This window comes from Silene latifolia, chromosome 1, assembly GCF_048544455.1.
Source record: "Silene latifolia isolate original U9 population chromosome 1, ASM4854445v1, whole genome shotgun sequence".
Taxonomy (NCBI): Eukaryota; Viridiplantae; Streptophyta; class Magnoliopsida; order Caryophyllales; family Caryophyllaceae; genus Silene; species Silene latifolia.
In genome coordinates this window covers 23,163,325-23,177,729 of record NC_133526.1, presented here as the reverse complement: position 1 = coordinate 23,177,729, position 14,405 = coordinate 23,163,325, and the positions used below count along the sequence as shown (strand labels likewise).

The window sequence follows — 14,405 nt, the reverse complement described above, 5'->3', positions numbered from 1 at the left end:
CAAGAACTGTCTAAAGATCCTATTCATCAAATCCATAAACACTGCCGGCGCATTAGACAACCCAAACGGCATCACCACGTACTCATAATGGCCATACCTTGACGTGAAAGCTGTCTTTGGTATGTCCACCTCTCTAATCTTCACCTGATGGTACCCCGACCTCAAATCAATCTTAGAAAAGACTGTTGCACCGCTCAGCTGATCAAACAGGTCGTCTATCCTTGGCAAAGGATACTTGTTCTTTATCGTCACACGGTTCAGCTCCCGGTAATCTATGCACAGCCTCAAGCTCCCATCTTTCTTCTTCACGAAAAGAACTGGTGCTCCCCAAGGCGATACACTTGGTCTAATGTATCCCTTCTCTATCAAATCATCCAACTGCTTCCTAAGCTCCTCCATCTCCTTAGGACCCATACGGTACGGTGCCTTAGAGATTGGCCCCGTCCCTGGCTTCAACTCAACGGTGAAATCTATCTCCCTCTTCGGTGGCAACCCCGGAATCTCCTCCGGGAAAACATCTGCAAACTCTCCCACCACTGGTATCTCGTCAACTGCCGGGCTCTCTATCCGGTCATCTCTCACATGGCACAAAATCAGAGGACATCCCTTCCTCAGATACGACTTCAAGGTGACAGCTGCAATCAACTTAACTTTGGGTTTGACTAGAAACCCACGGTAAGACACACTAACACCCTTAGGACCTCTTAGGGACACTTTCTTTTGATGACAGTCTATCTTAGCCTTATACTTTCCTAACCAATCCATCCCAACTATCATCTCAAAACCATTAAAAGGAAACTCTAGCAAGTCTACAGGGAAATCGACTTGCCCAACTATCAAAGATACATCTCTAAACAACCTCCCACACGATACAGACTCACCCGAAGGTATGAAAACTTGCTCCCTAACAGACTCATATACTCTCAAACCCAACTGTTTTACATGACTCGAAGACACAAACGACTGAGAAGCCCCCGAATCAAACAAAACAAACGTAGGAATACCGTTAACAAGGAATGTACCGGTGATAACGTGCGCGTCTTCCTCAGCTGCCTTCTTCTCCATCATGAATAACTTGCCACTGGTCTTCTGCCCACCTCCCTGGACAGTACTGGCTGATGCGGTCGGCTTAGCACCCGACCCTTGATTGTTGTTGTTGTTGTTCATCGGTGTCTTCTGATAAGAGTTACCGCCGTTGCGATTGCCTCCACTCTGGTAACTCTGACTTCCCCGGTTTGGCCATGATCCAGCCGGTCTGTTGCTCGCGAAGCTCTGCGCAGGTCTCTGAAAAGATCCCGGTGCACTCGTGCACTCATGTCTCTTGTGGCCTACGCCACCACAACCAAAGCAGGTCACTCCCCAGCTATTACTCACACTCCCACGGCCACGCCCAAAGGACGCCCCAAAGACTAAACCCGGACCCAGAAGAAAATCCCTTAGCGATTGTGGTTGCCTTTCTTGTGATTCGATTGGCCACCACCCTCGCTCTCAGACTTCCTCTTCTCACCACCTAACCTCTCCTGAGCCATCTCCATCAACCTCTCAGCTCTTCCAGCCCTCTCATAAGCTTCCTTGACATCGGTAAGGATTCCCACGGGTAACTTATCCATAATCGTGGTAGTCAACCCTCTCTCAAACCTCAACGCCAGGTTCTCCTCACTCAAACCCATATCCTCAAAGATACCTGGACTTCTCATTGAATTGTATGCGTAGTACTCGGCTACCGACATCTCAGCGGTCATCTTAAACTTATCAAACTCTTCCCTCAACTTACTCCTCACATGCTCCGGTACAAACTCCTTCCTCACCGCCCTACGAAACTCCTCCCAAGGTATAGCAGGTAAGCCTTGGTTGGTGTATATCTCCTTAGCACTCACCTTCACTGAATCCCACCACTTTTCTTTGCCTCCCTCGGATAGAACGCAGCCTGTTCCACTCTCATCTCATCAGGGCAATGAACCAAGTCTAAGATGTTCTCCATCTCTCTCAGCCAACTATCCAGCAGATTAGGCTCCCCAACTCCCTTGTATTCTTTCGGGTTAAACCTCGCAATGTAAAGGCTGATTTTCGAATGATCAACCTCCTTCTCCTTACTCTTATCCTTGTCCTCATTCACTCTCTTCAGGGTCTCAGTAAGAGCATCCTGGTGCTCTAACATCTTAACGATGTCATCCGTGGTCATAAGCTCTGCTCTCGCATACAAAGCGATTCTCTTGGCGGCATCTTGAAGCTATATAAGAAAGGGGTAAACATAAACACACGTACTAAACTTCAAAACACGAAAACACGATGCCCAGAACCCACTCGATCGAGTTCCCAAACACACTCGATCGAGTAACGGGCTACTCGATCGAGTGCCCCACGTACTCGATCGAGTACCCAAACCCGAACCAAACAGACCTTCGATCTCCTACCTACTTGATCGAGTATCTAGGCTACTCGATCGAGTGATTTTCTACTCGATCGAGTACCCCTAGTTACTCGATCGAGTGCCCCAAAACTCGATTCGGAATCAAAATCGCAAAAACCCACCCGATCGAGTCAGTCTCACTCGATCGAGTACCACTAATACGTAAGAGCTACCCGCATATTACGCCATATACTAACATGCTAAACTTTATAAAACCACATGATATCATAATAAATATGCTACGCATCTATTCTACTATCAACGAGACCAATTCATCATGCCATTAAAGCCACATTGTAAACATCCAACATGTTATTCCAACATCAAGCCTACACATATATTACTTTTCTTTCACATTCTCAACTTCTCCTTCAACATCCAACAATCACACACTTCATCACATTGTTAACAAGTTAACCAAGCACACATATGACTCGACAAACACTTCCCCCATGTGACCGGTTCAAAGTTGTAGGGCGACCCCCGCGACTTTAGGACGTCTCCCAAGCCTTTGCAATAGCTCCTACAACTTTTACCCCGGGTTCATTTTAATTGACTCCCTATGTTCATTAAGTTCATTGGTTACAGGTTTCAGGATCGTCGCTCTGATACCATTTGTAACACCCCCATACTCCAAGTGCCTTACCAGGACCACTCGGGTATGAAGACATCACCATCTCGGTCGCCCGAGGTATGATAATCAAATAGACAAAACCGAAACAACATTTATTATAAATAGTTTAATGAATAAATACAATCCTCAAAACCAAACCAAAGTGCGATACAAGATTCTCAAACGACTGTTCTAACTGAAATGTAAAATAAACTAAGGCTACAGCGGAAGACTCCTATCATCTGTCGTGGCATCCCAGCTATCCCAGTACTCATCTAAATACCTGCTCAATATCTGCTCACCATCCCCGAATGGATCACAAAGAGTTTACAAAACAACACCGGGTCGATTACTAATCACACAATCAATATGGATAACAACAATAAGATAATGCATGATTTGAATCTGTCTCACACACACACACACACCACCAACTCCCATCATCTCAATATCGATCGTCCACCGGAATACCGCGATGGGGGACCGCAGCCGTTCCCACCTAAGCCCCGCTCATCGTACGAGCGATAACCCTGTCCCATTAATGTGCACATCCCCTTCCGTGGCGGATTCCACGAAGGGCGAAACTAGGGCGTGAAGTCACTCCCGCAAGTGACCCCACTCAGCCGAGAACGCATCTCGAGAACCATAGACAACCAATCACAATCACAATCACAATCACAATCACAATCACAATCACAATCATCATATCAAACAACTAACTACAAAGACATCACCAATATCCCATTATGGGACTAATGCGAGTAGGAAATCCTACCGGAAAGCACAACAAGCGAGACGGTATCTACAAGTTTGTATCAAAACGCCTCTTCTACGAATCCTCCTCCTATCATATAGCACATAAAGACTACACATCACAAACTACTCATAAAAACCCCCAAACCCTAAATTAGGGTTTAACCAAACTTAGCAAAACATTATAAAAATTGTATTAAAAGCTTACCCTCGACGCAAGGAACTCAACGATACGAACTACGACACGAACTGACCGTCTGAACTCCGGGAATTGCTAAGAATGCGATTAGGAAGATGAAGTGGCTGCTTTCTTTCTTAAACAGGTTTTTAGGTTTTGCAAAAGTGATTTAAAACAATGATGATTATGTTTAAATACCTTAATCGCATAATTAACAAAACCCGAAGAAAACTCCCCGTAAACCGGACACTCGATCGAGTACCCAAGGTACTCGATCGAGTACCCCCTTACTCGATCGAGTACCCCAGCTACTCGATCGAGTACCCAACAGGTCAGAAACTATTTTATTCGCAACTTGCCCATACTCGACAGAGTAAGGGCTACTCGATAGAGTACCCCAAGACATATAAATACGGAGTATTACAGGTGACACTTTAAGGAATACTTGATCATCAACCTCAAAAGAAAGTGGTCGACGACGGACATCAGCATATGATTTTTGACGGTCCTGAGCGGCCTTCATCCGCTCCCGAATGATCTTAACTTGTTCAATGGACTCGGTCACCAAATCAGGTCCTAACATTGGAACATTTTGGGTTTGATCCCAACAGACTGGAGTACGGCATTTTCTACCGTACAGAGCTTCATATGGTGCCATTTTAATGGAGGCTTGATAGCTGTTGTTGTAAGAGAATTCAACCAGAGGTAAACATTTCTCCCAAGAAGTTTGGAAATCTAAGGCACAGGCACGAAGAAGATCCTCTAAAGTTTGAATTGTTCTCTCGGTTTAACCATCAGTGGCGGCGTGAAAAGCAGTGCTCAACAATAGTTTACTACCCAAGGCCTCTTGTAATGCAGTCCAGAAACGAGAACAAAATCGAGGGTCTCGATCTGAAACTATATCTTTAGGAACCCCATGATAGCGCACTACTTCATTCACATAGGCACCAGCTAGAACTTCTAATCTCCAGGTCTCTTTGATAGGAATAAACCGAGCACACTTAGTCAATCGGTCCACAATCACCCAAACAGCATTCTTCCCAGTGGAAGTTCTAGGCAAAGCCATCACAAAATCCATGGATATAGACTCCCATTTCCAAAGAGGAACATCCAAGGGTTGAAGCAAACCCCCGGGCTTTTGATGCTCTATCTTTACTTTCTGGCAGGTGAGGCATTTACTGACATACTCCATAACTTAAATCTTCATCCTAGGCCAGCAGAATTGCAATCTCAAATCTTTGTACATTTTGGTAGCTCCCGGATGAACGGAGTAAGGAGAGAGGTGTGCTTCATCAAGAATTCTTTTTCTCAAATCAGCTGCACTCGGAACATAGATTCTACCATGATAATGAAGATACCCATCATCATCAATCTTACAATCCTTAGCTTGCCCAAGTTGAATTTTAGCTCGAATGGATTTGAAAGTAGGATCATCGGAAAGGCAAGCACGGATCTCACGGTAGAAGTCAGGTTCGGCTGACATGGCATCAAGATGATGAGAGCCCCTTTTTACAAGGCTTACTCCTAATTTTTGAAGTTCTAAAGCAAGTTCAGGAGGTAATTCCTGAAAAGAATTCAAAGAATGACAGGATTTTCTGCTAAGAGCATCAGCTACCACATTAGCTTTTCCTTCATGATAAATTAGATCGGCATCAGCTACCACTATCAAAATAAATACTTTACCTCAAAATATAATAAAATTATATTTCTTTGAATTATTTTTACTTCAAATACATTAATATCAAATTTTACTTGATTAATAAATTACTTCCGAAATATTTTAACGGTTCGAAATTACGGGGCGTTACAGTCTCGGCAATTTAGGTGGCCATGCGTGAAATTTAAAAATGGGGCCCTCGTGATGTTAAAAAAATTAATACAAAATGCTTCATATATTTTTAATATATTCAGTGCAAAACAATTACAAAAATAAACAAAATTAGTTGATGTTGGGACAAACTTATACAAACAATTTAAAAAACGCTATAACAATATACTAAAAATCGAAAATCGGCTAAATTTCTCCAAAAAATTCAAACCATAACAAGAACCGAAGAACATTGAATCTTTCAGAATTTTGATAAGTAAAAAATTACCTTAAATTCCTACAGTAGATGAGAATAATTGAGTTTGAGGATTAAAATCATTGATATTATATATACCAAGAGGCCAAGAATTGCACCGTTGGAATGTAATTACAAGATTGAAAGATTGGAAAGGAGATTGTTTAGGAATATTGACTGATTCTAGCCTTCTAGGGATTAGGGAAGATATAAGATTTTGGAAAGAAAAAGAATTAAAAGAGGAAGTTGGAAGAGGTTACGGAAAACGTAAACTTTGATTGATATTTACTCTTTTTTTTTTATGATAAAGGCTGAATTTTACCAATTTTGGGCTCAAAAACCCGGGGTCTTGTGCGATGGCCCGGGCTGCACAGGCCCAAAGACGGCCCTGGTGCGTGCATACCAAGTGTCGTCTTACGAGATCTTCAGGTAGTTTAGAGTAGATCCGCATGTAAAGCTCATTAAGATCCTTAGCGATGGTCATGATAATATCCTTAGAATCGATAAGAGTTTGTTCCTTGGAAGAAAGTAATTGTTCTTGGTTTGGAGAAACAGATTCTTCTTCTAACTTGTTAATCCGGCTTAACTGCTCTTGGTAGTAGCTTTCTCGTGCTTTGATGCCAATGATTAATCTCATGACTAAAGCACATCATCAGAGACTGAGCGAGTGCTCGATCTCGTGATTGAGGTATCATCGGGGAGGGAATCAGAAGACGGTGACGAGATTAGGGACGATTCCATTTGTGTAGGGTTTCTTGTGTCTCAAGGTACTTGTATTCAATTCTTGGACTTGTGTGTCGATTTCAATCGTCTATGAGTATGCCCACCCCTATTTATAGTTTATATAATCGGTGGTGTTTTTAGGGCACACAATAAGAAGGTAAACTAGATAAAGATTTCTAAAATGGTAGATGTACAAATCAATGTTTACCATAATTATTAATAAAATAATATTATAAAATAAAATCTTTGTCCATTACTTTTTATTGTATACCTTGAAGAACACATGTTAGAAAACCGTTTCATATTTATTTAATCTTCGTTTTCCAAATCTCAATTTTTAAATCCATCACCTAAATTTCCTTTTTTTCTTTTTTAAATACCATATTACATAATATTATATTCTTTCACACTATTTTTTCTATCCATTGTATGTTTTTGGTCATTTCTCTATACTATTGGTTGCACTAAGTGGATTATACATCTGATGTAGCACATCAGATGGTATCAGTGTTTAAAAACTCGCCCGAGTTGACTCGTATCGGCCGATAAGTATCGGTCTCGTGGCTTCCCGAGACACGAAAACGGCGAGTTATAACGGTTACTTTTAAAAGGGTCAAAAATCGTCCGAGTAGACCGAGTCAACTCGGGTATCAAGTGACTCGGCCGATATGACCGCACCCATCTGTAATGATTTGATATTTTCTGACAAATTTACCAATAATCAAAAACAACCAAAAAAACTTTAAAAAAGCATTCAAAAGGTAAATTATTGCAATGTACATTATTGTAGATTTATGACTCAATTCCATCTATAAAAGCTACAATAAGGTCGCTCTTAGTATCTACCAAAATGAAGCTGAAAATCATAAAAAACTTACCTTAAATTTTGCGGATCTTAATTCTTGAAGAATACTAAGGTACATCGTATCATCATACACTTCTTTTCCATCTTTTCTGATATCATGTTATCGTTTGTATGTAGCAGGTAGAATTGGGATATGGATGAAGACGATCGGGTAAAAAAGATAAGAGGATTATGGTGGTAATTTTTCTGGCGTTTGACAGGGATAGGCGGATGGCTGGAGAAGATGATTAATTTTTAGGGTTGGGGACTTGGGGGTTTGGTAGATGGAAATAAGTAATTGAGGGGAAGGGGTGTGCATTACGTGGCTTATCATAAGCCACTAAGCTTTAATTAACAATTAATAATTATGGGTCATGGCTATATTAAATATTAATATATTCCGTATTTGTGTTTTTGTAGGATAATTGTTTGTATTTTTTTTTTTTATCATAAAACACTTATTTGTCAATTATTAATATGTATGAATGAATGAGTTTATTAAATCTTGATTTCTTTATTAGAGTATTTGACGACTTTATTTATTGAATATGTATTTCATATGTTTACTAATTTTATAATATTGTATGAAACTTAATAATTAAGTTGAATATTTCCCTTAATAATATTTTATAATAATGCATGAAACATTTTATTAATTTATTGTCTTGAAATTCTTTAGAAAATGCCAAACATTGAAGACGTCGCATGGCGATTTGCAACAAAACTTGATAAGGGAGATCGAAGAGTTCAATGTTTGTTTTGCAATAAGAAAATGAGTGGAGGGATTACACGGTTAAAGGAACATCTAGCTAACAAAGCAGGAAATGTTTCCGGGTGTCCTAAAGTTTCTCCAGATGTTCGGAGAGAAATGTGGGATCTTTTAGTTAATTTCAAGGCAATAAAGAAAGACGAAGAAAAACGTGTCCGAGAATTTGAAGAGGATATTGTAGGTTCATATCGTGCCAGTGGTAATGAAAATGACGACAATAAAGATGATGATGGCAATGACCAATTAACATATTCAAGGCATCAAAGTCAAATGCAACATGAGACGGATCACCATCGCCAGTACGAACAAAATGTTGGTGGTGCTGGAGGTAATAGATTAACCCGCAACTGCGTCGATCAGGCTCAGTCCAAGAAACTAGGACCAGAGGTAATAGGTTTGAGCCCATTAACACCCCAACATCTAAATTGAGGGCCAGAGTCGTTGAACTTGAGAAAGACTCTATCTGAAACAGAAACAATCAAAGATTAGCACCACATGGTTAAAAAAGGCAAAGAAGCAATTGATCAAAGCTTGGGGGAATTTTATGATTGATACTAATATTCCATTTAGAGCTATAGAGTCTCCATATGCAAATTCGTTGATGCAAACAATACGTGATGTTGGTAAGGGTGTACGAGACCCTACGGCATATGCCATATCCGAGGTATCTCTAATGTGGACATCTATTTTTATAATTTTTATGTTATGTATTTGTATCTAATTTATTTCTCTATTTAGATATATCTTCCTAAAGCTTATAATGAAAGAAGGAATTCATTAAGACTCTCAAACCAGTATGCGATGAAAGAGGTGTGTCAATAATGTGTGATGGTTGGACAGGGCCAACGAACATGCACATTATTAACTTTCTAATATACTCAGTTCGTGGTACCATCTTTCATAAACCTGTTGATGCTTCTCATGTCTTGCGGAAGGATGCAAATTACTACTTCAAGCTTATGAAGGACGTGGTAAAGGAAATTGGTCCACATAGAGCTATTCAAATTGTAACAGATAATGAGACAGCTGTTAAAGCAGGTGGAAAAAAGTTGATGGAAAAATATCCACACATATATTGGACACCTTGTGTAGCTCATTGCCTTGATCTTCTTTTAGAAGATTTGGTTTAGAGGAAAAACAGTAAAGCAGTTATTGAACAAGCTCAAAAGGTAACTAGATTTATCTATCACTATAAGTAGGCAGCTAATTACATGAAAACATTCACCGCCGATAGAGAATTGCTACGTCCATCGTTGACTCGATTTGCTACAAATTTTATCATGTTAGAAAGTGTTGTAGATCTGAAGATTGCGTTACAGAATATGTTTAGTTCACCTGGTTGGATAAATACCAGATATTATAATATTGATGAAACTGAAGTGGAAGTCCGTGAGTTGTTCTCTAGAAGTCCATCAACTGAAGTAGTTAAATTTTGGGACAAGGCAGATGAAATCTTAAAAATTCAAGCACCCATTGTTCGAGTATTAAGGTTAGTTGATGGAGATCCTCTACCCACTATGGGGTATATCTATGAGGCTATGGAACAATGCAAGTTAGCTATTAGGGAAAATTGTACTAGTTATAAGCTATATTGGGCTATGATCGACAAAAGATGGGACGGTCAACTTCATCAAGATTTACATGCTGCAGGTAATATCACGTATTTATTAGTTAGATGTTGAACTTTCTAATTATTATTAATTCTTTAATTCATGTTTATTTGAAGGATGTTACCTTAATACCAATTTTTTGTATGGAGTGGATAAAATTTCAACCGACAAAGAAATAAAGAAGGGCGTAAAGAACGTTATCGAAAAATTGGAGCCAGATGTTGACACTCAAATTAGAGCATTAACTCAAGTTAGAGTAATATCCTACTAATTTTTAAAAGATATCAAATATGTTTAACAAATAATGATTATAAATATTTCGCACGGTATTTACTAATTTTATTATTTATAGTTGTTCATGTATGAGCAAAAGATGGATAGTTTCGCAAGTACCGTGGCTCAGAGAGCAATAAACTTAATGGATCCAGGTATCATTGGCTTGAAAATTTAATAATCTAGAATATAGAAATAATATTCAAATTTAATTGCAGTTGATATTTCGTAAATTCCGTGAATGCAGCTACATGGTGGTTAACGTATGGTGAGAGTGCTCCTGCTCTTCAGGCAATAGCTATTAGGGTGTTAAGTCAAACCACATCGTCCTCTATTTGTGAAAGGAATTGGATTATGTGGAGTCTTGTTCACACAAAAACAAGAAACCGTTTGAAGTACAAAAAACTTCACCAGATTGTGTACCTACGGTACAACATGTGGTAATAGAGAAAACACCAAACGAGGCGTAGCGAAAAGGAGATTGCTACAAGTTTTGATCCAATTAACTTGGATAATATATTTGATTGTTCAGATCCGATAAATAATTGGTTAGAGGTAGAGCCGTTTAAGGAAGCTGAAGGTACATCATGGATATATGTAAGTGATGATAAGAATGATGCCGGTTTCCGGGAGACTGGTGAAGAAGGTAATAGAGTCGTTCGTCCAGAATTTGCATATCATAACAGAGTTCCACCCACTAGGGATTCTGTGTTGACTCCTCCGAGCAGTGATGACGATGGAAACGGGGACGACGATGGAGGTGGTCAAGATGATGACGAGGGTGGTCGCGGTGAGTATATGAACTCGTATAGTGGTGAAGATGCATATGTTCCACCCGGGAACTATGACAACCCTCTCCCTGGTTTTGTAATGTTGGATCAAGTGTACGAGCGTGCCCGTAAAGGAAAAAATGTTGCCAATGATATGGATATCAATGAGTACTCTTGGCAAGGATTATCTGGAAATGTTGTAGCAAAAGAGTCTGTCGGTTCAAACATAGACCCATATTTTCCATATTATCCCAATTGTGAATCAACGGGATATCCACAAGTAGTGGATACGACCACTACTTGGTGTAAATATCTATAATCATGGCAGCATCAATTACGGAGACACGCATTACCATAATCCATGTTTTATGGTTCTGATACTTCTTCGACCCGTAGTGGATGGGATGACCACTCGAATCAAAATCAAACAGCATGGGGATTTAATGCCGGGTCGATTTTTAATGGAAACCAAAATGAACAATATGATTATGAAGAACCGCCCCGTCACTCCATGTGGTATTAATATTTCATGAATGTCCACAAATATTTCGACCACCATTTGTGTTATTATTAGAATTAATTATTATTTTGTCTTTTTTATGGTGTTATATATTATTATAATTAATTGTTATTTTGTGTTTTTTATGGGTGTAATTTCACGTAGAGAAGGCTACTTCATAAATTTGTAATAGTCAATTGTCATTTATCAATGTACAACTTTTTCTTATCTATTTCTTGAATTCATTTCTATAGTACTTTGCTTTTAGGGCTCCACCACTCTCTTCCTTCCACAATTTTGGCGCCTACTTTTCCATTTTTCCCTTCATACTATTTTCTTTTTCATTTGTTTTATACTCTCCAATTCATTCTTTTTCTCCTGGCACCTACCTCTCCCTCCAGTGCCATTTTCTTTTTCATTTGGCGTCATGCAGACTTCAACTTCTTATCACCTAAACCCTTAATGTATCCACCGGGATTTTCATTAGACTATTAAAAACATTGTTTTATACATATTTAGACATAAAATAACATTAGAAATACTTATAAACAAAAATATAGCAAAAAAAAAATATTGTAAAACAAAAATCGACCGCGACGAGCGATTTTGGTCCGCGGCAAGCGGTACAGGACCGATTCTGTGACACCGCGACCGCAACCGCGATCGCGACCGATACCGAGTTTTAAAACCCTGGATGGTATAGTTTTTGAGTTTTGATTTAAAATTTTGAGTTTTATTATAAAGTTGTTGAGTTCATTTACTTAAACATTAATCTCAAAAAGTTACATTATAACTAAAAAAATACATATAAACTCAGAAAAATTTGATTTTTAACGTCATAAAAATAGAATTTAATTTATAAACTTTATAGACCTCAAAAAAAAAATACACAAAAACTCAAAAACTCATTAAGTGTGAATTATGTACAATACTTTTTCTCTGTGATTAAAACACCAAAAAAAGTGTAAATTATTGGCCATGATATAGGAAAGAGTTCTTTTACCCGTGAAGATATCGTTTTTGTTTAACAATTTGTTAGTGTGAAATTGTTTTGAAGGGAAAAAAAATTATGCATAATAAATCATATATTAATTGATATCCATTGTTTACGAAGGTGAGAATTATGTCTAGATTTCAAAAGTCATAATCCATTCGAAATATTATGGCCAAATTATGAGAAATAATTAAGGATTCGATAATTAATTAAGAGGCTCTACAAATAGATTTTTTTTCTAACAAAGTGCGCATTGTCGCATTACAATAGAGGGGAAATGGGTTTCGAATCTGGACCTATTATCCATAATACATCTGTCTTAACCAGACTAAAATATTTTCGATTACAAATAGGTATAGTATAATGTGTGTTTTAGTAGGGGAAGACTATGTGTCTATGATAATTATTATATACTCCCCCTGTCTCGGTCACTTGTTTATCTATTATACTTTGAAGTATCTTAGTTAATGTAATACTACGGTTTTATGAGTCTCTGGGTACTCTATCGAGTGGGCCTTAATCTGTCGAGTAAGGGTGTTTTGCGATTTAAAATAGTTTTTGACCTGTAGGGTACTCGATCGAGTAGCCTTGGTACTCGATCGAGTAGGCGGCACTCGATCGAGTACGTCAGTTACTCGATCGAGTAGCCCGGTTTACGGGTAATGTTTTGTCGGGTTTTGTTAATAATGCGAATTAATATATAAACACTTCCGTCACTTTCATAATACGCTTTTACAAACCTAATTACTTTGAAAAAGAGATTTCAGCCTACGTACTTCGCATTCGTCGCATTATTGACAAATCCCGGAGCTTGAAAGGTCGGAATTCATCTTTCTTTATATCTTTGTGATTCTTGCGTCGAGGGTAAGATCTACGTACCAAATTTGTTATATTTAATTAAGTTTCGTTAAACCCTAATTTTGGGAATTGGGGATTTGTGTTAGTTTTGTGTGGTTAGTGATATATGTGATGTTATGTTAGGAGGAGGATTCGTAGAGGAGGCTTTTTGATAACAGCTGTTGAGATTGTCTGACTGTATTGCATTCCAGGGAGGGTTTCCCTACTCAGTATTAGTCCCATAATGTGTTGGTGATGATTTGTGATTGTTGATTGTTATCATACGAGTATTGTGACGGTTGTTGGTTTTGATTGCTGATTAGTAGTTGTGATTGTTTGTATCTGTCTGTGTTCTTTGGGGTGCGTCCCTGGCTGAGTGGAGTCACTTGCGGGAGTGGCTTCACGCCCATTATTCGTCTTCTGTGGAACCCGCCACAGAAGGGATGTGCACATTAATGGATTTGGGTTTATCGCTCGACGGAGATGAGCGGGGCTTAGGGGGCTTAGGTGGGAACGGCTGCGATCCCCCACTGGCGGCGAGGAGTAACCTGTTGCGATGGGTACTCTGACAGGGCTACACACTTTAGTGTGTAGTCAGTATTGTGGAGTTGGTGATGGAGTTCGGAGTACATCTGTGACGATTGAGCTGTTTAGCTTGTTGTATTGTTGAGTTATAAAAATTGTGTGATTAGTACTAACCCCGTTTATTGTTTTAAAAACTGTGGTGATCCATTCGGAGATGTTGAGCAGTTGTTGAGCAGGTATGAGTCGAGATACATGGGCTAGCTGGGATGTGTCACCTTCAAATGATAGAGTCTTCCGCTGTAGCTTGAGTAGTTTGTCAGACATTTTATTTAGTTGATTAGACAGTTGTTTTGAGAACATGTAACCCGTATTTTGGGCATTTGGTTTGGATTGTATTCTTTCACTAAACTTATACTATTTAAATATCGTTTCGTTATTGTCTTATGATTATCATTGTCTCGGGGAACCGAGATGGTAACATCTTTATACCTGAGTGGTCCTGGTAAGGCACTTGGAGTATGGGGGTGTTACAGTTAATTATTTA

The 14,405-nt window shown here is 39.0% G+C and overlaps 1 protein-coding gene across 1 annotated transcript; it reads left to right on the top strand.

Annotated features, from left to right (window-relative positions):
• The first annotated feature begins 8,266 nt into the window (after positions 1-8,266).
• Positions 8,267-9,483, top strand: LOC141641964 (uncharacterized). The gene is made up of 4 exons (XM_074450602.1): positions 8,267-8,740; positions 8,826-9,017; positions 9,092-9,163; positions 9,289-9,483. Exons 1-4 carry the CDS (start codon positions 8,267-8,269, stop codon positions 9,481-9,483), a joined length of 933 nt encoding a protein of 310 aa, XP_074306703.1.
• Positions 9,484-14,405: the final 4,922 nt, after the last annotated feature.

Coding starts and splice junctions, on each gene's coding strand:
- LOC141641964 (XM_074450602.1), top strand. CDS start 8,267: ATGCCAAACATTGAAGACGTCGCATGGCGATTTGCAACAAAACTTGAT. Junction 9,018..9,091: donor CGGCATATGCCATATCCGAG/GTATCTCTAATG, acceptor TTCTCTATTTAG/ATATATCTTCCTAAAGCTTA. Junction 9,164..9,288: donor ACCAGTATGCGATGAAAGAG/GTGTGTCAATAA, acceptor GTCTTGCGGAAG/GATGCAAATTACTACTTCAA.